At 39.5% G+C, this 25,320-nt stretch overlaps 5 protein-coding genes across 6 annotated transcripts; 3 read left to right on the forward strand and 2 right to left on the reverse strand.

The window, feature by feature from the left end:
* Positions 1-538: 538 nt before the first annotated feature.
* rh50 (Rh50-like protein) lies at positions 539-1,990 on the forward strand (the record flags this gene model as incomplete). Its single annotated transcript, XM_084031663.1, has 1 exon — positions 539-1,990. The coding sequence occupies one exon, from the start codon at positions 539-541 to the stop codon at positions 1,988-1,990; it is 1,452 nt and encodes a 483-aa protein (XP_083887789.1).
* Positions 1,991-4,798: 2,808 nt separating this feature from the next.
* LOC311021446 (uncharacterized protein) lies at positions 4,799-7,640 on the reverse strand. The gene is made up of 6 exons (XM_084022016.1): positions 7,500-7,640; positions 5,812-5,928; positions 5,688-5,721; positions 5,487-5,548; positions 5,338-5,411; positions 4,799-5,210 (listed from the first exon to the last, which is right to left on the reverse strand). The coding sequence occupies exons 1-6, from the start codon at positions 7,528-7,530 to the stop codon at positions 4,962-4,964; spliced, it is 567 nt and encodes a 188-aa protein (XP_083878142.1). The 5' UTR covers positions 7,531-7,640; the 3' UTR covers positions 4,799-4,961.
* Positions 7,641-9,502: 1,862 nt separating this feature from the next.
* On the forward strand, positions 9,503-14,024 carry LOC311032738 (translocon-associated protein subunit alpha-like). The gene is made up of 9 exons (XM_084039731.1): positions 9,503-9,647; positions 10,423-10,541; positions 10,620-10,713; positions 10,908-11,035; positions 11,268-11,402; positions 11,837-11,913; positions 12,478-12,556; positions 12,821-12,914; positions 13,044-14,024. The coding sequence occupies exons 1-9, from the start codon at positions 9,578-9,580 to the stop codon at positions 13,106-13,108; spliced, it is 861 nt and encodes a 286-aa protein (XP_083895857.1). The 5' UTR covers positions 9,503-9,577; the 3' UTR covers positions 13,109-14,024.
* A 1,302-nt stretch (positions 14,025-15,326) lies between these two features.
* On the forward strand, positions 15,327-17,402 carry LOC311023000 (neuritin-like). The gene is made up of 3 exons (XM_084024630.1): positions 15,327-15,587; positions 16,234-16,390; positions 17,112-17,402. The coding sequence occupies exons 1-3, from the start codon at positions 15,536-15,538 to the stop codon at positions 17,344-17,346; spliced, it is 444 nt and encodes a 147-aa protein (XP_083880756.1). The 5' UTR covers positions 15,327-15,535; the 3' UTR covers positions 17,347-17,402.
* Positions 17,403-20,766: 3,364 nt separating this feature from the next.
* On the reverse strand, positions 20,767-24,487 carry sys1 (SYS1 golgi trafficking protein). Of its 2 annotated transcripts, none has more exons than XM_084024613.1 (4): positions 24,466-24,487; positions 23,130-23,392; positions 22,972-23,039; positions 20,767-22,683 (listed from the first exon to the last, which is right to left on the reverse strand). In XM_084024613.1, the coding sequence occupies exons 2-4, from the start codon at positions 23,289-23,291 to the stop codon at positions 22,443-22,445; spliced, it is 471 nt and encodes a 156-aa protein (XP_083880739.1). In that variant the 5' UTR covers positions 23,292-23,392; positions 24,466-24,487; the 3' UTR covers positions 20,767-22,442. The 2 variants fall into 2 exon arrangements, with proteins under 2 accessions (XP_083880739.1, XP_083880738.1); XM_084024612.1 differs by having other exon boundaries at positions 24,353-24,484.
* Between the last annotated feature and the right edge of the window lie 833 nt (positions 24,488-25,320).

The raw sequence follows: 25,320 nt of genomic DNA on the forward strand, positions 1-25,320 counted from the left end.
GGCGTGGCACAGGTGCGCTGCGCGCCGACTACACCTAGTCTACGAAACTAGGGCCCCTTATCTTTGTCCTTCAGGAAGTATCCATGGTTGAATGATTAATAGTAACTCCATTGGACTCCTGTTTATTCCAGCTAATTCAAGTTGTTCTCTTTTTAATTAAATTAAATGAAAGAGGGAAAACTTAAGGTAGTAATAAAATCGGAAATTCAACTTAGTGGCACAGCTCATTGTCACTATGCAGCCTTCATTTAGCTTTTCTTGTGTCAAATTACCGCAATAATAAAATATTAATGAATTATTTGCCCTAAATCATGCTCTTGAAATCTACCTTCAGATATTTAACTTTAGACAGGACTGTGATATATGCAGGTGGTGAAGAGAGATGGTAATGTTCAGGAATCTGAAGGATTAAAGTACAATCTGCACTTAGTGGGGTTATGCTCTTTACCCAATGCCATTAGCTGTTCTTATCTGATACAATAGAGTATAAAAGGGGTGGTCATGCAGCTGGGGGAGCAACTGCGAGCTGTACATCATCATGAAAGTGTCTACAAGTTTGAAGGTGCGCCTGCCGGCGCTCGTGCTAGTGGCGGAGGTTGTCATGATAGTTCTTTATGCTGTTTTTGTCACTTATGACGACAATGCCAACGCTAAGCTGCAAAACAATGAGACCAACCCAATGGAGAACTCCGTGTATCGAGACTATCCCTTCTTTGCTGATGTGCAGGTGATGATCTTCATAGGCTTCGGCTGCCTACTGGCCTTCTTCCGATTCTACGGCTTCAGTGGAATGGTCTTCAACTTTCTCACGGCAACGTTTGCAATCCAGTGGGCAATCCTGATGCAAGGCTTCTTCCAGTTTTACTATGATGGTCAAATTCACCTGGGAGTGATCAACCTGCTAAATGCAGAGTTTGCCTGTGCTGTGGTGCTCATCTCTTTTGGAGCTGTGCTTGGGAAGACCAGTCCTGTTCAGCTGCTGGTCATGGCTTTATTGGAGGTCCCTGTCTTTGCTTTGACAGAGTGGGCAGTATTGAAATACATTAGGATCAATGATGCAGGTGGCACTATTCTTATTCACCTGTTTGCCTGCTACTTCGGTCTTGGGGTGACATTTGTGCTGTACCGGCCGAGCCTGAAGGAGGGACATTCTAAAGAGATCACTAGTTATCATTCTGACATCCTCTCTGTAATGGGAACCTTGTTCCTCTGGGTGTTCTGGCCATCATTTAACTCTGCTCTGACCTTTAAGGGTGACGACCAACACAGAGCAATACTCCACACTTTTATAGGTCTAAGCTCATCCACTATCACCGCCTTTGCGCTCTCAGCGGTGTTCAACAAGAGAGGCAAGCTCACAATGGCTGATATTCAGAATGTGACTCTGGCAGGTGGTGTGACTGTCGGGGCTTCGGTCGACATGATGATCTCCCCTGTAGCTGCTTATGCCCTGGGCATCATGGGCTGCACTGCCTGTTTCTTTGGATACAAGTACCTGACCCCCTTTTTGGCCCGACACATGAGGATCCAAGACCAGTGTGGTATTCACAACCTGCACGGGCTCACTGGACTCATATCATCCACAGCAGGGATCTGTGCCATCCTCCTAGCCACTGAGGAAACCTACGGGCCCAGCATGTACCAGATCTTTTCCCATCGTGCTCCACCTGAGGGAGATCCAAAACTCCAGGAACTGCAGAGGTTGATTCCTGGACTGAAGCCGGGCTTGGGTCGCACTGCGCAGGAACAAGCTCTCTACCAGGTGGCAGCTGTCTTCTCCACCATCGCAGCATCTGCAGTCGGTGGGCTGCTCACTGGTTTGGTCCTGAAGCTGCCCTTCATGGCATCCCCATCTGACAAGGACTGCTATGATGATGAGCTTTTCTTTGACATGCCCCCTGACTTTGAAAGTGTCGACAGCCCGATGAACTGCGATGAAAAGGTACAAATGAGCTGTGTGAATGCCAAAGTCGAGTCACATGAATTATGAATCAGCCCTTCACTAAAAGCTGTTTACTGTTGCAGTAGGAATTTGAGTTTTGTATGTATGATGGTTTTTACCTGGGAAGATACATAATGTAATTTCATGTTATATTTTATGAATTCCATTTGAAATAAACAATTTAAAGAATGTACTGGTGTATCTTTCTTTTGAAATGTTGTAGCATAGTATTCTATATGTATTTTCAAGCCATGATCAAATAAAATCATCGGCTTCATTACATGTTTTGTATTTTATCTTACATATATAATTTATGGTAACTCAGTGCTTACTGCCTACTTTCTGAATTGGTCAACATTGCACTATAGAGATTGAGAATACATTCTATATATTTTGTTATTTAGGCTCCAAGCAGAAGACAAGTATAAATGACTTTATGTGTTTGTTCTGGTTATCTCAAGGATAGGGCAACCCTCAAATCTAAAAACTGAAACTGCTTAATCGATACACCCAACATTAACTTTGAACTGAGGCTTAAAACCACAGTTACAGTCAGGTAATCATGCTTTTGAATTAGATTTGAAATTCTGAACAAATGCATCAATTGAGAATATACTCAAAAAATGAGCATTGGATTAAATGAAGAGTAAATCACCTCACATGTGTACTCATCATATGGTAAAGTTTAACTTATTTCCTTTGACTATTACTAAGCACTGTCATTACGGTTATACATATATATTTTTTATGTATAAGCTACAGTTGCAAACTATGGTTGTAAATACATTTGGAAACGTTGATTTTATTTAATCGCAAAACCATTTCACATATTGTTTTTTTAATTTTTTATTGTCACATCTGGAGTTGGTTTCTTTCTCAATATAATACTTACAATCACATGACAACAGCTTTTTCTGTTTCACAACACCAAAGGTGATGGTGCTATTTTTACCTGGAGGTTGTCAACCTTCTCTGATGGAGGCCAATGTATGATATTTTGTAAATTAGGCAACATCAGATCAATTTACAAGCGTACACGACTAAGAATCTGACCAATTACCCGAAATAAAGACCAAGCAAACTTTTCTGATTTTGACTCCTCAATTAGAAGGTTTATTGATTTACATTGTAAGCACTTGCATTTTTTTTTATCGATAGATTGTTGGGCCAATTAAGCTCTTTAGTTTTATTATGTCCTTAAGAAAAAATATTATCAATACTAGATAACAGCTTTTGTGTTATCCAGCGATTGTGATTGCCTGCATTAAACAGATAGTTACAAAGGTTGATGATGTTAAAAACATCACCACACTGTCTTTTAATAAATGATAGTGTCAACAATGGTCCTTATCTAATCATGGGCGACGGGAAAGCAATATTCTATGCAGTATCCATATAAATTGCATTCAATAAAAATTGTGCCGACACATATTTCCATGTTAATTTGATCATCCTCTTCATTGGAAATTAGACACTTAGTGATGACAAATAATCATTTGAGGTACAAAAGCATGCATTACATTTTCAAGAGGATAGCACAATGAATATCACACACAACAACGTGATTTAGTTTTATCGGCTACATCAAGAACGTCACACCACTGTGACCATGAATTCAATTTGACCTCTAAGTGAAAGTGATGGACCACTACTTCGTGTGGTTAAGCACAAATAATACATTTTAGATTCAGTGTCAATTAGCTTACCCTTTCCTTTCCATAAGGATTCATGTTACTAATGACTGATGTCCACCTTTACTTTTAGTTTCAAACAGACATGAACAGCAGTCTCCTGGATGAGAGTCCTGTGTTTGTTTGACCCCTCCCACCTTCCCTGTGTAGACTATTTCAGACTTTGTACTGCATCACGACACACAAATGGGATCATTCATCAAAATATCATGGATTATCTGTCAGTCAGTCTGTATTAGTAGTTAATCGTGATTGTTTTACAGATACACGTTTTATGTGTCTTTGCTTTTTTTGGCTTCTCATTCTTGCTGCTCGACTGATTTAAAATCACTCACTATGGTGACAGCAATGATTCTGAATTTGATTTTGCGGTGATTTAGAAACTCTTCACACTATTATAAATAGTGTATTAAAAAAGGAGTACACAATGGAGTGCAATCCCCTTCCAATGTCCTGCAGCTATAGCCTTTAATCATTATAAAAGCTTATCTTCCTGATTATTGCCTAACTGCTATCACAAGTCTGTCAAATACAAAGTACAGACAAAAAATGATTTAAAGGATCTGCAAAGCCTAATTGAATGTTTGTTTAACAATATGCTCTGATGTTATGTGTTGAAACAATGAGTCAATTGCAAAGGTGCAAAGTGAACATGTAAAACAGACATTTAACCTTTTGCAATGAAAGCTATCATTTTTTAATCCTGAAAATATTGTTTGTAGAATTCCCCACTGAATCAAAGATACATGATAAAGACTTTCTTGAAACAAAGTTGACTTTTAACACTCAGTTTTCTTAAGCGTTAGAGCCTATGATCACAGTAACCTTTTTGTCAGGTCAGATCTGGTTAAATCATTAACCTCAAAAAGTAATTGACATTAATTGAACCCCAGGAAAGATAACAGGAAGGAAGAGGACCAGGAATTTATAGTATACATAATTTAATCAGTAGAGAATTAGTCTAGTCAGATATTGATCAATGAGCATGTGAGCCACATTGTGATGTCCCCTCAAGTTGTGTTTTGATCATTGTTACTTCAGTTGGATGTTTGATCTTCACTGTGGAACGATGGAGGAGGACAGTTTCTCTGTGCTCACCTTAAATCTGAGTTCAACCAGTGTGATTTTGTGTCATCACAAGTTTGCAAGCCAAGTGACAGCCAACTTGATATTAAACCTTTTAATAATAAAACACATAGCAGAAACAAATTATTATAACTTCTATTATTGTTACATCTCAGTAAATATACACAGAAGGATTGTCATTCAAAGAAACAGTGCCACCCTGTGGTGGCAGTTCAAGCTGCACAAAGACCATTTCCGGCCTCTCAGAGATGGTTGACGTAGCCCTCTCCGCCTTCTGCAGTTATGACGGTTTTGGTTCGCTGATTTTGCACAGAAGCATACAGATCAGACACGTTGGAGAGGACATCTGCGTTGCTTTCATCTTCCTTCTCGGACTCCGGCGGCTCCTCTAAATGAACTGTATCTGAGTACTGCATCTGTGTAGAGATGCGATCAGACGGAGGCCTGGGAGCCTTCAGGGTCAGGTTGGCATAGCAGTCCTGAGTTTTTGGCTGGAGGGGTGAAAAAAAACAACAATGTAAAGTCTAGAAAACAACATTATATGTATTTTACCCAATATAATAAAACAATACTATCCTGCCCTCACAAAGGCCACAGTAAAATGAGTTTAAAGACTACCTGTGAATCAGAATTGATCCTATGTTGATACCCCGTAGATGAAGAGGGATCGACTCCCGTGAGCAAAGCCAAACCTGTGGAGAATAGCATCATTTTGAACAGTTGCAGATGAACGCAATGCAAGAGACACAAATGTACAATGCACTTACTTGTCTGCAAGTAGCTTATGTTTCCATAAATAGGATTTTCTTCCATCTGCCTTGGACCTCCTCTTAAAGTGGACATATACGGAGTATAAGAGTTTAATTTTTTTTAATTTTTGATTTTTGATTTTTGATTTTTTTTACATTATTAAAAAGGAGATATATTATAGCCTTTTCCTTTGAAGCATGATTGTATACTCTGCGTACCTTTGTCTTGTCCTTGGTTTACACATCAATTTTCCTGTTGCAGCAAGAACAATATACTCACCATTAGATACAGAAAATGTATTTGTTTTCGCAGTATTTTTCACAAGCAAATCGCATTTATTACCTGAGCGACATTGTAATACACAGCAAAAAAGATTCCAACAGAGTGAGACGAGCAACATTGTGCTGATAACCCAGAGTAGCACTTCTAGATGAAATGGCACACAAGGAAAGATCCGACCTGGAGAAACACAGAAAACAATACAATTGAAACTTACAATAATTGAATACTCTTCTTTGAATAATCATTTGTGTCACATTTGTTTTTTCTACCAGAAACCTTCAGCTACAAAAGTAAAAATGTATACAATTATTTGATTTGACTAATCCCACATTGAAAATCCAGAATCTATGAATATGCAAATATTTGAATTTTAAAAAGGTTTAACTGCAATACATAAGCTGCCCATTCTCAGTATCTTGAGACTCTGAGTATACATATCGTGCATAACCTAACAGCATGCATCCGAATTGCGTTAGGTAGCGAGTCGCCTTGAGGAAACCTTTGCAGAAATGGAGACGACATGAAACACGCAAAGACCCCACCTGCACACTGGTGATAATACTGTACCACTGTGTTGGGAAACAGGTTATATCTTAGAAACTAAGGGAAATGTCAAGTTTATTTATAGAAAGTATTTCATATAAAATGTCAGACAGCTGAAAGAACATAATAATGATGCACAAAAGGATAAAAGATTTCAAAAGAACAAAACATTGAGATTATACTATAAGTTTTTGGTACACCTGCTGCAATATTTTTAAACAATCCATGTCTGAGTCAATCCCCATCTTCATTATAACAAGGCAAAAAAAAAAAATCTAGGAAGCAAGAGTTTTACGCCAGAATGCCTCTTCTGTTCTCCTCAATCATCTGAGAAAGTGTGGTTTTAACTGACACACTGATGGCACAGTGCAGTAGGTGTCTGTTGCAAGAATATGCACTCAGCAAGACTGGTTGGATGCATTTCCTATCTAAAAAAAATGGTTTCTAGCTGAGCTTTTTTACTAAATTCTCTCTGAACATTTTCCTCTTACTGTCCAAACACCATTTGTCCAGATGAGAGAAGAGAATAGTTGATGAAAAATACGCTCATACTCTCAAACAGACTTTGTTTCAAACAGACTTTTTGACATATAGATATAGGCTATAGATCTAATTTATAAAACATATTAACAATTTATATTATGATATACATAATGTTATGTATTATTCACATGGTGGTGGCGTGATAATCCATCAAAAAGTGAAACGCATTCTGTATATGATGTTGCATGTTGTCGCCTTTGGGCGAGGCAGCACAAACCTAATTAACCCACTGAGTGATACGTAAACATGCATCCAACTGTGTTTCACTGACTGCCTTCATTTAATTGCAGTTTCATCAGTGTTTCTGAAAGGAATAATTGGATCACAGTGTTACCATGGTAGCATATGGCGGTAGATTTATTAAGATCCCACACTGTAAAAATACTCTGTAACAAGTAAAAGTAATTAATTCAAGTAAAAGTCAGGCATTGAAAATGTTACTTAAGTAAGTAATCATATTTTGGCTATAGACTCTGTTCTTCAAAAAGAATATGGAGTGATATTTGCTTAGTTTCTTTATTATCTGAAGATGTAACTCTTCACCTAGAAACCACCATCTGTTTTCACTGCATTGTTTTCTAGCTGCGCTGTATATGTCATACCTGCCCTTTAATTAACATCTTACATTTGGATTACATATTCTGTTTTCAATAAAGACTTACCTTGTTTTGTTTCATTGCAACTTCCTTCCATGGCGATGAAGCTTAACCACGGGAAATTCTCTCTGTGCACGTGAACAAGTGTGTGTGTCTCTTACTACACTGCAAATGTGATCAACAAGACTGCAGAACCTGTTGCATGTTCATTCTCACACGGTGTGATGCATATACGAGAAGCTGTTTTGTTTTTTTCAAAAGAGTTGAAACTGAGAACGGAGGGCTGAGCACACATTACAGGATGTGTGCTTCTGCAGAGAAACCACTTTTTTTTTCAATTGAGAATAACATCAAAGCAACGTGTAGAGAGCCTCTAAAAAAGACAGACCTCCTTTGACAATATTAAGGAATATTATAATTACTATTACAGTATACTTTTATTACACTGAAGATTCCTTTCAGAATACTTGAGAAAGTGAAAGTTCACATTCATTAGCTGTTATCTACTTAATATTTATAATTGTTCATGTTTCTATATTTTTAACATATTTTTAACATCTAAGGAAACATTTAAATACTATATTTATACAACTGTTATTTATCAACTATCAGGACAAACATGTGACAATGACTGAGACTAACCATTATCAATGTCATAAAATGAAAGCAAATGTTTTCTGTAGCTGAACCTGCTAAACCTGGGCTGCAACTGGCAAAACACACTACACACTGCATCCTTTTTAATCCTTTCACATGAACACCATGACACATCATCCAGATGATTCTCAGGTCTGTTCCCACGTCTCACCCACCAACGCTGGATGGCTGTTTGCTGTAAGGTGTGTGGGCTATAGTTCAAGGCATGTCCATTTCCCCATTGTAAGTTATTTAAAGAGATACATCTGCAGAAGAAGAAGAAGAAGTCAGAGTAAGTGTGAGGTTTTAAGGCTTTATCACAGGAAGAAGCAAACTGGCAAGAGTGTCATGATATATTTGACATGATGGGTTTAATAGAGGCTCTGAATATCAGATTGCAAAGGTCATCCTGGTGGCACCATGTTCTGTATTGTAACACCATGACCTGTATCTCATATACAGTATGCTATTTGTGTAAATGTGCTACAGTGACATCTTGAGGTGGATCCACATCCTCCACGGTTTCAATTTTTCTCTGAAACTTGATACAAAGTTCACACAAAGCACTCAATCAGAATCATTAGTTCTGAGGCAGACAGGGAAATGTATTCAAAGATATTTTTAAACTGCACATATTGGTCCTACTTTTACTATTATAGTAATGAATCCTGTTTTTCTTTGTTTAATAAGTGATATATTAGCAGTAAAAAATACTCATTATGTAAAAAAATGAACCCTCATTATATTACTGATGAACTTGAATTTCTGTGGCAATTCCAGAGAGAGCTACTTCATATAGACTACTGATGGGTAGTTTATTCTTCAACAATGCACCATTGTTCCACACAACAGAACATGTACAAACATGCACTTCACTTTTAACATAGAGGCACACAATCACACAGGGCACTTTGGCAAGAATGGATAAAAAAGAAACATCCGACACTGAATAATAACAAAACTGCTCAAAAGCCACAAATGAAAACACAACTATTATTTACTGAAATGTATATTGTGCTGGCAAGTATTTTAGCTGTCACTATTATTTAATAAGGGTTACAAATTGTTGAATGCATAATCTGAACTATGAAAGTCAGAAAAAAAGAGAAACCTCCTCAAAAATATGCCTTAGCATCTCAGAATAATGACATAGGATGGGCCTACTACACTAAGCCATTATTTTTGAGAAATGTTCTCATTATTTTCGGGATATTTCAATATTTTGGGATAATACGCCATCTTTTTTTGACAGTGGCGGAAATGGGCTATACTGAACGGACCAGCAGCCTGAGCGAGTTGTCACACGTTCCTCTTGAATTAAAAACCCCACCTACTGAAGCTTTAAAAAAGTAGTCCCTCCCTCCCTCGCCTCCTCCAGTTCCAGACATCTTACGTACCTACCTAGTGGGCGGGTCTAACGTCCTCTTATCCCGCCCCCTGCCCCGCTGCGTTCCTCTCCTCTCCTGAACGCTGATGTGTTACTAACTTCAGCCTTCAACTCTGCCAAAATGTTCCCTTACGGATCAAAATTGCTGCTGCTGTTCCTCCTGGCCTTCCCCTGTGGATTGATATCCATCGGTAAGTCGTGTTTTTTTCCGTGTCAAGTTGACGGTTTCTCTGATAGTCTCACTTCGTCAAAAGTTAAACAGTTCGCATATATTGACGTGGCATAGTCGCGTAGCCGCTCACGAGCATTTAAGTGTTCGCCACCGCTTCTCCAACGTCCACGTCCGGACGTTTGACGCTAACGTGTGTTTATTAGCGGCGAGAGAGTTGTAGCTCGTCTCTTTTACTCTGAAAACGACCGTCTCCTCACAGCTGCGGCCGTCAAAGAGCAAAGAAATTGCACAAGCCGTTAAAAGTGGAGTGAAATTTCACATTGTGGACTTTTTGAGAGTTTATTTCAGAAAAAAAAGTGTAACAGTGGTTGTGGATGCAGCAGGAGTTAACGGCTCCCTGTTGCTGGGACACGTCACCATAGATAAGACGGTAACTCGCTGTACGTTTGCATTAAAATGGGGGTTTGTCGTTCTCCTGGGAAAAACCTGGCAACAATCAAAAACGTATACAGAAAACAATGTGCACAAATTAGACTCATTAGCCGTTCATTTTATATTCAATTTGAATAATAGTGAACGCAACTACCAGGTCAATCTGCTACTTTCTTTATATTGACATACATTGATGTCATATACTCTCAGAAAAGTTATGTGAAAGAAAATACACCCACCAAAACATCAGGAAAACAAGTCATCAGTATCGATGGGACAATTAACAAAATCCTTAACAACACAATTTGATTGATCAACAATATCTCCTATGGTGGTTAAAATGGTTCTTCTGCCCCATGCAGACCAGGTCTCTGCAGACTCGGACTCTGCTGAGGACGTTGCCGAGGACCCAGACGCTGCAGTAGATGAGGAGGACGATGAAGAAGAGGTGCTTGTCGAGGAAGATCAGATACAACCCACGGTATGCAAGTTTTAATCGTACAAGCAGCGTAGCAAACCATTGGTTTACATCCAGATGATGTAACAATGTCTTCCTCAGGAAGGAGAAGAAGATGACACGGATGAAGCGGCTGATAAACAGTTGGCGTCTCACACTGATGCCGACACGACCATCATCTTCATGACTGGAGAAGGTTGGTTCGGCTCCTTTTTCCCCCCCAGGTTTTAATTCAATGAGACTTTACAGCATTTACACCAAGTGAACACATCATCCTTGACTGCTTTAATTTCATGGGACAACTTATCAGGCAATTCTGTGACTTTTTGTACCTTTTTTGTATTCATGCTTTTTTAGAATGATATTAATTTGTATTTTTAATTTATTTAGAGTTTCCTGCTAATGAAATTGTGAGGTTCCTGGTGGGTTTCACCAACAAGGGAAGTCAGGATTTCACCGTTCAGTCGTTGGAGGCCTCCTTCCGTTACCCCCAAGACTTCCAGTTCTACATTCAGAATGTAAGTTTGATCAGGGAAAAAGAAATGCAGGAAAACATGTGCTCAAATTGATGTATTTCATTTATCTGATGCCTGAAAATCATTGTAAGAATGCAATAATTTGCTGATTTTTTTTTTTTTTTTCGTAAAAAAATCCACTCGATTGAATTCATCTATGTAGCTGTTGTATGTGTACGTGTATGTTTGTATTGCCACAAACTCATTGTTTGTAAATGATGTATGTTTTGTGTAGTTCACAGCGTTGCCTCTGAGCACTGTGGTGCAGCCCCAGGCTCAGGCCTCCTTCGAGTACTCCTTCATCCCAGCTCAGCCCATGGCTGGTCGCCCATTTGGTCTTGTGATCCTTCTCAACTATCTTGACTCTGAGGTAAAAAAATAAATAAAAAATGTGTTTATTTATTTATAAGAAATATATTTGTGGTGGTGGTGCTCGAGGTCTGTTTAAGTTGACATGGAAAAAAGATGTCGTGTGGCGATGTAAGACAGCGACTGTCAAGATGCTCAGCAGGAAGGTTTTTCACAGCCAACCTCACATTGTGATGATTCATGAAAATGTATTCCCTGAAGAAACTATTGTCAGCAAAGCAATTTGTCTCTTTATATTAATGTAATAACTCTATTATCTGTATAAATTAGGATGACTGGTGGCTCGCTACTGTCATTATTTTCTGCCCTGCTGAGCTTTAACTGTTTATTCCATGCTATTAACGAATGATGTGACAGCTGCTGAGTCACATCGACTGAGTTTTTTTGCTTACTCGTTAAAAGTTAAAATAATATATTAATAAAATATTTCTTTAGGGAAACATGTTCCAGACTGCCATCTACAACCAGACCGTCACCATCGTTGAGCTCGAAGAGGGACTGGATGGAGAAACGTAAGGCTTTTTTCTACTGTGTCCAAGGCTGCAAGTTGTAGAGTAGCAGCAAAATTACTGAATCAGTAGGTGGACATATTAAACCAATTTGTGCATCTCGGTTTTATGTAAATAACGTGTACATCTGAGTATTTTTGCCCACCTATTACTTATTTGAAATGTCCCTTAAGGCTGCATCCAGCTCTCTAAGGCTTCATAAAACCAACCTCCACAGACTGTTGCAGCACATATAAGAATCTGTTAAAAGAGGTGTGAAACTTGCACAAAGATATAATAGTTGTCAGATTTGTTGTGTTGGTCCAAGATACAAAAACCGTCACCAGCAAATTATTCATAGAAAACAAGGTGTTTTGTACTCTAAAATCTCAAAACTGATCAGAAAATATTACAAATATTTATCACCTTAGGAGCATAAAAGGGCCGATTTTATTAGACTGGTCTTAATGCTGAAAATGTGCATTTTAGTTAAGGTCTAAATTGTCATCCAGGAGCAATGCATCACTCATAGAGTACGATATGCAAAAACACCACCTCTTTTAGTGATTAAGGTTAATTTTTCTGCAGAATGTTCCTGTACATCTTCCTGGGTGGACTGGTGACCCTGATGCTCTTTGCAGTGTACCAGGTCCTGGAGACGAGGACGGTATGTGTTTATCAGCTGCTTTTTTCTTTATGTGTTTGCTTTACACAATGTACTTGGGAGACTGTAATAGTCATTTCCATTCTGTTTTACCAATGCACATGTAATCACTTATTTCTGTGTATAAAATCAAGGATAGAATAGAAGGAGTGTCATCCACCCTTCTCCAAAATCTTCTCCTTGGACAGGGATACAATGGTATTGAAGCAGGCTCGTGGATAAAATGGTCATAAAATTAAACCAGTCTTTTAACTTGTTTTTTTGTAGAAAAAGAGAATCCCAGTGAAAATCGAGAAAGGCACTGGTGGGATGAACGATGTTGACATCAGCTGGATTCCTCAGGAGACTCTCAATGTCATGAGTATGTTCTTTTTTTTATCCTCCTTTCTTACACGTAATAACAGACTAATCAAACAAGTGATAATTTGGCTCATATTACTGATTCCTCCCTATGCAAACACAAGTCTTATGGTTACATCCTGTCTTACAGACAAGGCTTCCCCTAAAGCATCTCCACGGAAACGAACCAACAGGGCAGCTGGAACAGATCAATAAAACTGTTGTTTCCATCCATCATCATGCTGTCCATCAGGCTTTCAACGCTCATTTCCTTGCATTGGTAACCCGACTCCCATTCACAAATGGATCAGCATTTCCAGTCGAAGCGATGTGGATCTCAGCCTTTCATCCTGCTGGAACCACGACCAGGGAGCATCCTGGACTCTACAGCTCTGATCAGAGAACGAGCATTTTGACACTAACAGGACTGAACTACAGTCCATTTTGAAAGGGATGTTTTTTTATCAGTGTGTGTGTGTGTGTGTGTGAAAGGTGATAAAAGATGAACCAATAAGTCATTAAACGTTTTATGGAAACACAAAGGGTTTGTGGTGCAAACTGCCCCTCAAAAGAAAGCTGAATACATCCGCTGCCTGTATGAATGCTGTCTAGTTTAATGCCATTTAATTAGGGGATTTGTTATCTGCAGTTTTAGGCTTCAAACCATTCCTATTTAATTTGTTTAATGACATGACCCCCCCCCCCCTAAATCATATAAACACCACTGTGCCTCATCTGTACTGTATCCAGTACCCTGCAAAGATTTCATGTTAAGAAAAAAGTAGATGCATTCGATTTCCCACTAATGCCCCTCTACTTTTAACATCCAGTCACACTGAAAGAAAAAAAAATGTTTTTAGTAGAGCAATGGCAGCTGCGATTACAACAAACTGTTCTTATGAGGTTTCTACAGGTTAGTTTACCTGTTTTGTGTTTTTTCTAAGGATATCTATGGATAATTCTCTAGTGATAATCTTAGGAGGATGAGCTGAAGAAGAGGTACTGAAATGTAGCATTTCCTTGGTGGAGCATTCCAAACTCTTTCCTAAGTGTCTGTGGTGCAATCTGACACATTACGTACCATTACTTTGGGGAGAAAATATGTTGAAAATGAAATAAAAGGGTGAACAAATTGGATTTTGTCCTGTAGCTCTCTCGGAAACTCTATTTCCTAATTATTATACTGTTGTCTTCTGCATCCCCTGACAGTTTGTGGTTCAAGGAATCTACAGGACACAGTTTCAGTAACGTGGATAGTGTCATGAAAGGAAACTTGAAAAGTAATTAGATGTTTGGTTGCAACTAATGAACAAATGAAGGGTTGGTCTTAAAAAAAATAGAAAGTCATGAAAAATGGCCATCATTTCTTGGAGGCCAAAGTTATGTAATTGGATGGCTTGTTTTGTCTAGCCAACAGCCCAAATCCCAAATATGTTCAGTTTATAATGTTAAGACAAGCACAAGAAGAAAATGACTACGTTTGACAACCTGAAGCCATCGCATGATTGAAACAATATTGATCAACTAATCTGGACTAATCGTTGCAACTCTGATGACATGTTTTGAGCATGTTTGGTAGCCTTATATATTTATGGGCCCTTAAATTCCTTATTATAATAATAACAATAACAAGAGGTTCAATTGGTCTACTTCAATTCACTTATTCCAAATTAATGCTAGTGTAACCTTTCACAATATTGCCATGTGTCTACAAATATATAACTGGGCCTTAGTGCTGAATACGTTGTACTTGGGTGTAATGCATCTGGAAATCCAAAAAGTATTTATTATATAATGTATATAAAAGCAGTTAGTGGTTATCAGATGAGTTGGAAATATAAATAAATCACTAAATAATACAGCAAGCCAATGAGTGTAAAAGGAAATATAAAGTAGTGTACGTTTCCTTTACTTTCAAAATTGATGAGTAAATTAAAACTTTTCCTCCCAACTCTCCTAAGTCTCTTTCACTTCCTCCATTACTTTTTCAGTCCCTTAATTTGTGTGGTGTTTGAACAAATTTAATCATTTATCCAATCCAATGTTGTAACATTTCATATATTCCTTGTGCTTATATGACGTCTACACACATTTAAACTGAAAGTCGCAGCAGTTTGTGTGTTTGTGTATTCGCCCCTATAATTAACACCAGATTACAGATTTCTGCCCTGAAAATAGCCAATGTATGAAAGAAGGGTGGGGTTAAAAGTCGTCTCGTGCACAAAGCTTTGAATTGTCGCTGGGACAGGATTGCATCTGATTTAAACTCGAAACAAAGCAGTGAGGTTAAAATCAGTGAAGCAATGTAGTCGGCGTCAGATAACAGGCAGGGCTATCCTGAGCCGGGTCCCCCTCGTGTTGTCGGACGGTGGTTCCTCCTTTGGGAGCTGTCCGGTGCTGAGGGGGGAAGATGAGCTCAGCGCGCGCCGGGGGGCAGGTAACGTCAGCAGTCGGCCGGAGCGGGGAAAGACTATACACACCCACCAAGTGTTTATCGCTGCTTAATCACCGGTACACACATTAATAATGGGCAGCTAATCGGCTCCGTATGACTCAGCTCCGCTTCTTTTCTTTTTTTAAATTCTGATTCACGAGCGCCTCGGCAGCATCCCGCGCCCTCTGCTTGGCTTGAAATGGGATGATATGGGATTTTTCACGTCGACGAAGATCGGAGGGATCCTTGCGTTTGCGTTGGGTAAGATGTCTCGATCTGCTCCGTGGATTTCATTTAGACTGCGAGTCACTTTGGATGGGAAACTATACGTCTTTGTTTTATTCTCCCTGCTTCGAAGATGTCGCGCTATGACTGTTATCTTTGTTCATCTCCATCGGTGTTGTCTATCGTCGTGAGACCTGCACCGTGGCCAACAGCTTGTAGTACACCCATCGGCGATAGATAGTCGGCTGGGTGTCGATACTTGTCTATCATTGTGCAAGCTTTTGGCCATGCAAGATCCAAAAATAAACCCCCACAATCTGATTGATTTATCTCAAACGACACTTTTACTCATATTGAATACTGTAATAGTGTTTTCTTTGCATCGTCCTCTTGCAGAATGTTGGGTTTTCGACCTATTTTAGTATTTTAAATTGCAAATATAGCTCTGATCTGAGTACTGCACCCCATGTGGAAGGAATGCATGTGGTCATTATCTGATATCTTTCTGAAGTGAAGTTCAGATGACAGGAAAAAATATTTAAATTCACATTTTAAACAGAATAATGTATGACAAAATAACAATTCCATCTAAATTAAATATTGAGGGTTTTTTCTTGCCGAGGAAGTCGCTGGTGTCTATAAAGTCTGGTCGAATAAGTTGTCACCTGTGTCTGTTTTGCAGTATTCCTGTCCGTGACGGCCTCAGGAGACTCAGACGCAGATGTAAAGTGTGAGAAAATTTACAAAGACTTTTCTGATTGCGTCCTGGAGCTGGGAGATAGCATGGACAACTATCAGGAGAACGTGACCAGCGAGAGGGGAGTGGCCGCAGTGTGCAGGTGATAATACCTTTATAGTGTCAGCAGCATGCAGCATCATGTGTGCACATGTGATATCCTCAATCGGGTCTGTATTTTGTATTTAAACTGATTAAGTCATTTTTAACCAGATGATGATGAAGATGAGAACTGAAAGACAAACCAGCTGTGATGGGCTGTAATAAAACACCTTTATTAAAAACCTGGGATCTACAACACTGTGCACAAAACTGTTTTTCAGCTCAATTTGTTTGAAATAGTGCATGATTTAGCAGCAGACACAGAACATCTTGATTGTGCATCTTTTGACAAAATGCTGGAGAGGAAAAGAGCAGATGCCATGATCTCAGAGGGAGAGAAATGAATGGTGCTGAGACACTGAGCCATTGTACTAAATAATATATGACTTTGCTGCAGCAGTAATGAAATTCCGGGGACGTTTTTTGTCATTGTTACTGCATGCACTCTATAACCCCAGCACAGCCTATTGAAGACAAAGATTTACACATACACCGTCTGTTGAAAATGGCCCTCTCGCAATATCGTCTGTGATATTGTTTCACTCGCTGGTGCAGTTTCCATGGTAATTAAAGCTCAGTTTTACTTACTTGAAGCCACAGTAACCATCTGAGTGATGGAGCGAATTAATCCATGACAGCCAGTGCAGGACTGTGTGCTTTAGCCGGGATGAATTTTTGAGTTAAATGGCAGCGTTGAGCTTATGATCCTTTGTTTGCCACAGCCACTGGGAAGCTTTCCACACCTGCGCCCTCACGGCCCTGTCCGACTGTCAGGAGGAAGTCAGCTCCATCTGGGAGACTCTGAGGCAGGACTCCATGAAGATGCGCTTCCAGGGAAGTCTGTTCGACCTGTGCAGCCCCAGCTCCTCGCCCAGTATAAGTCCCAGTCTCGCTACTCTAACCCTGCAACTGATAGGCATGCTGATCATGACTGGGCCCAACTGGTACCCTGTATAAACTGGGGTGGGGGTGAGATGGGAGGGGTGATGGGTTCAGCCCTCCTGATTTCAAACTTTAAAAAAAAAGCCAAGGATATAGAATGAGTGTTTAAAACCCAAGGATTATTTTGACACAGAGCCACGGAGGTCTGAGCCAATTGGTGTTTGCTGTGTTGAATTATGTTTGAAATCGCCTCAAATGCTTCGGCTTGATCCTCCCTTATGTCTAGAAACTGATCGAGTGGTTAAGAAAATTACATCGACTCATCAGTCCAGGCAGAGTGAAGCAAACACTCCAAGCGTTGAAGGGATTTCAGACACAAACCGTCTACAGTCGACCACCTGTGGCTCTGGGTTGCCAATATACAAGGAGTGGACACAATAACATGAACACCTGTACAATCTTAATGCAATGCATACTACATTTATGAACATAATCATGTTCCGTCGTTGTGGTTTCACCTCTAGTTTTCTTTAAAGATGTATTTGTGGAGTTGTGCTGGTTTTCATTATATTCTAAGACAACAAGGTGTGAATGTTTTTGTGACCCCTCCCTGCACCATCTACTGTATGGTTTTATCATAATTGTAGTAATAGTTACACATTTTGGCAGTTGGCTGATAAGATATATGTCTGTACACTAAATATGAAGCTTAGCTTAGCACACAACTGCTATGGCTGCAAGAAATAGTTTGACACAACCTGTACTTTTTACACTTTTGTACGGATTAAACAAATAAAATGTTTCTTGGGGCATGCAGAGGGGGTCAGGGCAGAGCTAGGCTTCCTATTTTAGCTTGTTTCCTTTCTTTAGCTAAGCCAAGATGACTGGCTGTAGCTTTATTTTTAGAGTACAGACATACAGGTTTAAATATATATCTGAAGAAGTGGAATCAAGTAAAAGCTGTAGTGTACGGTAGACAGCAAAACACAGAGAATGAGTTTGTATAAATACTGCCAAGCCATCGTGATATAAATAGCTGTCACACTGCAAACAAACATTTAAAGGAGCACTTCACCAAAAACAACAGCAATATCTTTCAGCAAATCTTTGTTCTTGGTCATTAAAAGGCTATTTGTATATGTAGTTAACTTGGTTGGTCAATACAAGCGCCAAACCTAAAGACTGAAGCAAACCAGGTGAAATGCCCCTTTCATCTGTTTCTAGGTGTAGTAAATGTTTGTGTACATGACAATCAAGACACTTGTATCACACTTCTGACCCCCCCTCCCTAACACCCAACACCCAACACTTCGGCCCACTGTGGCTGATGTTGCACGGCTGCTAAAGACACCAAAAAAAGACATCTTGACATGACATCACACGTTCAGTTCTCCTCTTTGCTCTCAGAGCCTCGATCTCACCACCCTTTGGTCTCCGATCAAACTTCTGACCTGTGGATATTTGTGTGAATGTCCAGTTTTGTGTCATTAGTTCCTGCTCAGTTGCAGTTAACACGATATTGGTAAAACTTTACTTTAAAGTAAGTACTGCATAAAAGTACGTCATACAGTATGCAGATAAGCTAGAGTGGATAAGTAATATATTTCACTTTCAAAGTACTATAATAAATCTTATAATTAATAATAATTCAAGTCAAATTATATGCAATAGCTTATTTTTGTAAAATATCCATCCAACAGCTTTTGTAAAAATAGTATTTAAAATGAAGATCGACCCATAAATGCGTTGCATAATTATGATATCAAACTAAATATATTAACTGTGCTGCTCCACTTTTCTATTTGAGGATTTTAATCACTCTCATTTTGAGAAACTTGATTTTAAGCTTCAAAAGCAGCCGAGAACGACTGTCGGAAAGAAAGAAATAAGCTAATGGGTGTCGGAGTGTGAAACGATATAACTGGAATCTTTCCCACTCGTTTGGCACGTTTAGCCACAAGCCATGTGAGATATCAACTGCAATTGTCTTTTAATCAATCCGAAATTAGTATTTAGGTTTCACAGAAATTATGTTTTACTGTTACTGCAGCAGCAACATAAGAGCAAATAATGAAAATGAACGAGTGAAAGCATCGATTCGTTTTTTGTTTTGTTTTTCCAAAACTGTGTCACAGAATATTTCCTTTAATCCTGATCCTTATAGGCATTTACAAATGCATGATATTAGTGAAAGTGCTTCAGAATAATGAAGTCTGTTAATTTTAACATGTACAGTGGTACTGATCTGTGCATGAAGTTAGGCTATAGCTCCTCAGTGTATCAGCATCCTTTTTAATGCAGTTTCATTAGCCACCCACCTCCACCTCCCTTAGCATGTTTGTTCTAGTTGTTTCTATTTATTTCATGCTGGCATCAGTTATCCATTGTGTGTCTGGTGGTGACAATACAAAAACAGTTGTCGTCAACGCATGAGCAATATGTACTGTCCCTTCTTCAAGAGAGGACTCGTATCTCTTTGTATACTGTTGAAGAAAGCATGAAAATGATTGTCATCATATGCATTGAAATGAATCTTAATGACAGTTTAAACATGGAAAGAGTTTCTGAATGTAAAAACAAGTTCAGTATCCATGTGTGTTTTCTAGTTTACTGATAGAAAAGCACAGTATTTACTAGACTGTATAAAGCAATATATGGCAAAGTAATGTGTTTGTAATAATAAAGCACCATGTTTAAAACAGTGTGTGTATGTGTGTGTTTGTGTGCAGCACCTTCAGCAAAATGATGGATTAGCAAAGATCCAGAAAAACAAAGTGGTTGCTAGTAGTTGAACCTTTAATCGATGCCGTAAGTAATCTGCTGTATGACTCACCTACTACATCGTTGCTGTTTTTAGCCCTGCCTGAAGCAAAGTGTTGATAATGAGGGTCGCAACCAGTGTTTTTCCAACTCATTAGCACGACTCCCATCTGCTTCTTTCCACCTGGACATTTCAAGACAAGGCAGTAGTTGGAGAAAATGATGGATCAGGGCCCGGGGTGGAAAACTTTCAGAGATCTAAAGACCCGCTTGTGGTGTGCCCCTCATTAGAAGACCCATCTTTGACGTTGGAAGCAGTGGCCAATTATTTTTTCACCTAGTTCCCTGACTGGTAGTGTATTATTAAACAGCATATGCACAAAACCGCCCAGCATTGTACCATAATTCCTTGATGTTGGAATAGGTTAATCCCTTGAGTTCTTTGTATTTAAATACTTTATAAAAACCTACATTTTAAGTTAAAGAGTACAATGCGGCATTGCATGAAAATGTTCAGAGCAGCCATAGCAAGAAATAATCAAATAGTTGGGTCACTCGCTTAGAAAGAGTAGTTATCGTTGTGTCATAAAGGAATTGTTCGACACTTTGTTAGATGGGAGAATACTACTCTTACGTTAGTTCAAGTAAAACAGCTAAAGCCAGCAGACGGGTTAGCTTAGCTTACCATAAATACTGGAAATGTCTCTGAAGGTAATGAAATACTACTACCAGCACTTCTACAGATCATTAAGTAACATTTTATTTCTTCTTTCCATGAGAAAAATGAAGAAAAGCTGTCAATGCCAACACAACTCCATGATATCAAGGCACCGAGCAAACAAACAGTTTGAAAAACCTCAGCTTGTCATTTGAACAGTTTTTAAATCGACCAAGATATATCATGTTAACCAGTGAGCTTAAGAAGTTCCAGGTGTATTTACTTTACCTTTGGACAACAGGCTAGCCTTTTTCCAAGTTTCTAGTCAAAGCTGAGCAAACCGCTTGCTGAGTGTAGCCTTATATTTAATGGAAAGCCATCAGTAGTACTATTTACCACGCAGCAAGAAAGTGAATGTGTGTTTCACAGAATGTCCAACTATTGGACATCGTCAACGCCTGCAGCATAACAATGTACTTAAACTACACTTTGGAAATCTGATGTCAAAACCAGACACTGCATATCAAAGCTGCAAAGCTGTCAGTCATCACACAGCATAACAAGCCATACCAATGTGTCACAAGACCTGCTACTCTTAACAATGTGCAGTTGATTTAGACAGGGTTTAGACAAGCCACTGTTAAATGAGAAAGCTGAAAGTGTTCCAGAAACCACCAGTCCTGCACATTTCAGTACTTTTCACATCACTTCCCCACAAACAGTTACAGGGTTTTCAGAAACACACACAGTCTGCTGTCAGAACACAGCTGGTGGCTGACAAACTGTCCCCAAAGTGGCCCGCATGTCTGCATAATACATCATGACATCCAGAGACAGAAACAAACAACACTAGCTGTGCAAAATGCTGTACAAACTTGACAAGGAAGGCCAAAACCGAGCATTGAGACTGGATGTACAAACTTAATCAAGAAATGTAGAAATAAGAGTGATTTATTACATCTGACTGTGACTCATGATGTGTGGAAATTGTGAAGCAGGAATATCTTTCTTTTGGATGTACGCAATGATTGAAAACTGTGTCAGAAAACTACAGTCTACCCGTCCTGAACTTCTTACTCGACATTTAACTTTGAAGGTGCAGCTGTGAGAAAACATGATAGCTTCGATAGGTTACTTTGCACATTGATATCTCTAAACTGCAGTGAGATATAAATGGAATATTTTTTTTTATTTTAAACCCCAGATATCCTGTAACATTGTGATCATATTTGCTTGCCAACCCAGCCAGCTTGTAATTATACCAACGGAAAGAGAGAGGGAAGTGTTGCTGTTGTCGCCCTTCTGCTGCTTTTTCCAGACAATTTGAATTTGCTCTGACATTTCAATAGTCATTTGATGATTTTCCCATACCCGGAAAAAAATATTGCAAATCTTAAAATGAGGGAATGAGATGCTCATTCCAACATACTTAAAATAAACACAAATATGCAATTACTAAGAATAAAATGTATAGTCATTAGGTTCAGATAAATGTGTTTAACTGACATCTGCTAAGCAATAAAATATGTATTTTATGCAAGAGAGTTAATACTGTCCAACATGGAGTGACAGGTATGAATAAATAGATCAGTTCATCTGGTGTATCATCTGAAGAGGAGATGGTTGACAATCCAACACCTATGCAAATGGAGGTTCATGCTCCATTTGTTTTGCACACAGTGAAAAACCTCTTCCGATCAGGTTTGTCAGGGCTCAACTGTCCATGGATTTTCAGTGTGGTATCAACAACAATTCACAGATTAGATTTGGGTCCACTATTGACGGGAATGGCCCTGAGCTCAGTCCGCATGCACAAGTACTCTCCGATTACAGCCATCAACGCCATGCAGGCTATGTTGATGAGCCACCAGGACAGGGCAGCTGGAAGATGAGCATTATAGATCCAGCAACCGATCATATGGAAGAAGTGCACAGTGACTGTGAAGTCCAGGCACTGTTTCCCCCGACGGATGAAGAACCACAGGCCGAGAGCGCTGCAGGAACAACAACACATAAAAGTTACGTTAGCAGCCATGCTCATTTATGTTTCAGATAAGACCTGTGTGGATACAAAGTTGTAAATCTTGCTATGTGAAAAAGTCTATAGAAATTATCTCTCATTTTATGTAAATAATATATTTTTCAATAGTATTTAGTCCTACTGTGAATAAATCTGCTATATGCCATTTTATCAAAAGATAATTGAACTGTATTTGAGTTAGAGGTGCCACAGCTCCCATCCCTTTGGATCTACAGAGAAAAACACTTAAGATATTACATACCAGGTAAGAGAGTTCAGGATGAATGCCATCATTGAGAGCCTGCCCTGCAATGTTGCAAATCCAAGGAGCTGCCAAAGCAGGGCAAAGATTTGAAATCAGGAGTCTACAAATGTGCCACAAACGTACATCACACAGCTGGTAAAGAGCTTATAACTTACGTCATAGCTGAAGATCTGGTCCAGTGACCGATTACTTTGGACCAGACCGTCCACTCCTGCTAACCACAGGCCCAGGAAGCTGTAGTAGATGCACTGCATCAACACAATCTGACTGACGATGAGGACCGGATCCCATATGTAGCTGCGGAAGTGACTGCCCATTGCAGACTGATGTTACACTTACAGGCCAAAAGGATGTTAACAGCTGGCCCCAACTGTCACCAGCTGAGCCATCCAGTTTGACCTGTGTGTGAGCTCAAAATCTGAAACACAAAATGTTACATGTAAAGAAACAGGTAAACAAATTTCACATCTTCAGATTTTAATATTATCCAAACAGCTTTAATATCCAGAAATAGGACAATAACTGTAGGACCATTGTTATTTCAGTAAGAATATAGCCGACTGCACTGTTTTAAAGTGCCTTATAAGCCGTTATCTCCTTATTTTAGCAGATGCCATAAGCAGTGTGAGGTAAATCAAAATGTCCACCAACTTAGCTGTAGACGTGTTTGGGAAAACCCAGGAAAGTGTAGTGCTGCTGGAGCTCACAATAACCTTTGGCAGTTAAATGTAACAGCCTCTGTTAGCGTGTAATTATTGCATGACACGTATGGCATTGGGTCCGTTTGTTTGTTTAAGCATTAGATACAGTCATTTATTTACTCTACAAAATCAACAACTACTTTGTCAACAGGTCAGGAATGTAATCAATGTAATCGTGTCCCTCTGTATCATTTATCTAACAAATGTAAACGTTGAACACAGCTCAAAGGTCAAATGAGTGAATAGAATAAATTGAAGAGGCCTTTTGTCCACCAAATACATGGAGAAAACCTTCCACTGGTGCGTCTACACGAGACTGTGTCCCGTAAGCTTTAATGTAAAGAGCAGACTAGCCGAGCCCCCTGCGAACAGCCCACCACCACACTCAACGTTAGCAAATGCTAGCGTCCATCCACGTAACTAAGTGCAGCCTGTTAGCATCGTTTCACGGGTAATCACGCCGCTCAAAACCCACAGTGACAGTAGACTCACGCGGAGACTAAAGTGAAATTAATTTCCACTGTGGGTGGAAAACAACACCAACAATGTAGTTCTGGTCTAACGGTAACGTACAGCACGGACGATGGCCAACAAGTTGCACCGTGTTAGCATGGCTGTTGTCTTAAGTAGCAGAGTTGCCGCTGTTTTAACAAAACACGGAGACAGTCAATACAGACCTGAGCACAGGATTACAAAAGTTTCAGGTTTCCGCATCAACGACAATGCCTTTAGCTGCTTAGTGTTTAAAAACGTTGCTGTTAAGGCCTAGTAATACTCTGTACCCATCTACCTTGTTAACAACACGGAAGTCACGGCGGTGGATCCGGAAATAAAACGTCACCGCTAACATTTTCTTTTCAGTGTAAAATAAACTGGACACATTGCTGAGACATTCTGTACTGTAGCTTTAAAAAAAAATCGAGGGATAAAATCTCATAATAAGTAAATGACCACTACATTATGTTGTCTACGAGGTAGTCGATGTTTGGTTTTCTTTTTATTGAAGCGCAACGTTTATTTTGAAGTATTTACCTTATTTTTCTTTCCGGAGGATGTAACTTATTTCAGGGTCGTGTATGTAAATGAAAAGTTAAACAACAATAAACTTGAACGTTAGGGGAAATAGGGCTCTCCCTTTCTATCTACCTGTTTAAAAAAAAGCGCTTAGGTCACATAAATAAAAAATGTGTGTGCTGGGAAACCAAAGGGATTTCATAAATATGATTCCATCTCTTTACGGGGACGCGTTGGAACAGCACATTATGTAATATCTTCACATTGTGTAATACATTTCAACTCCATCCATCCATCCATCCATTTTCTACCGCTTATCCTGTATTCAGGGTCGCGGGGGGGCTGGAGCCGATCCCAGCTGTCATTGGGCGAAGGCAGGGTACACCCTGGACAGGACGCCAGTCTATCACAGGGCCAACATGTAGAGACAAACAACCATTCACACTCACATTCACACCTACGGGCAATTTAGAGTCACCAATTAACCTATCCCCATCCTGCATGTCTTTGGACTGTGGGAGGAAGCCGGAGAACCCGGAGAGAACCCACGCTTACACGGGGAGAACATGCAAACTCCACACAGAAGGAACCCGGGCCGACCCGGGAATCGAACCCAGGACCCTCTTGCTGT

Source organism: Eutrigla gurnardus (assembly GCF_963514095.1).
Source record: "Eutrigla gurnardus genome assembly, chromosome: 2".
Lineage (NCBI taxonomy): Eukaryota > Metazoa > Chordata > Actinopteri > Perciformes > Triglidae > Eutrigla > Eutrigla gurnardus.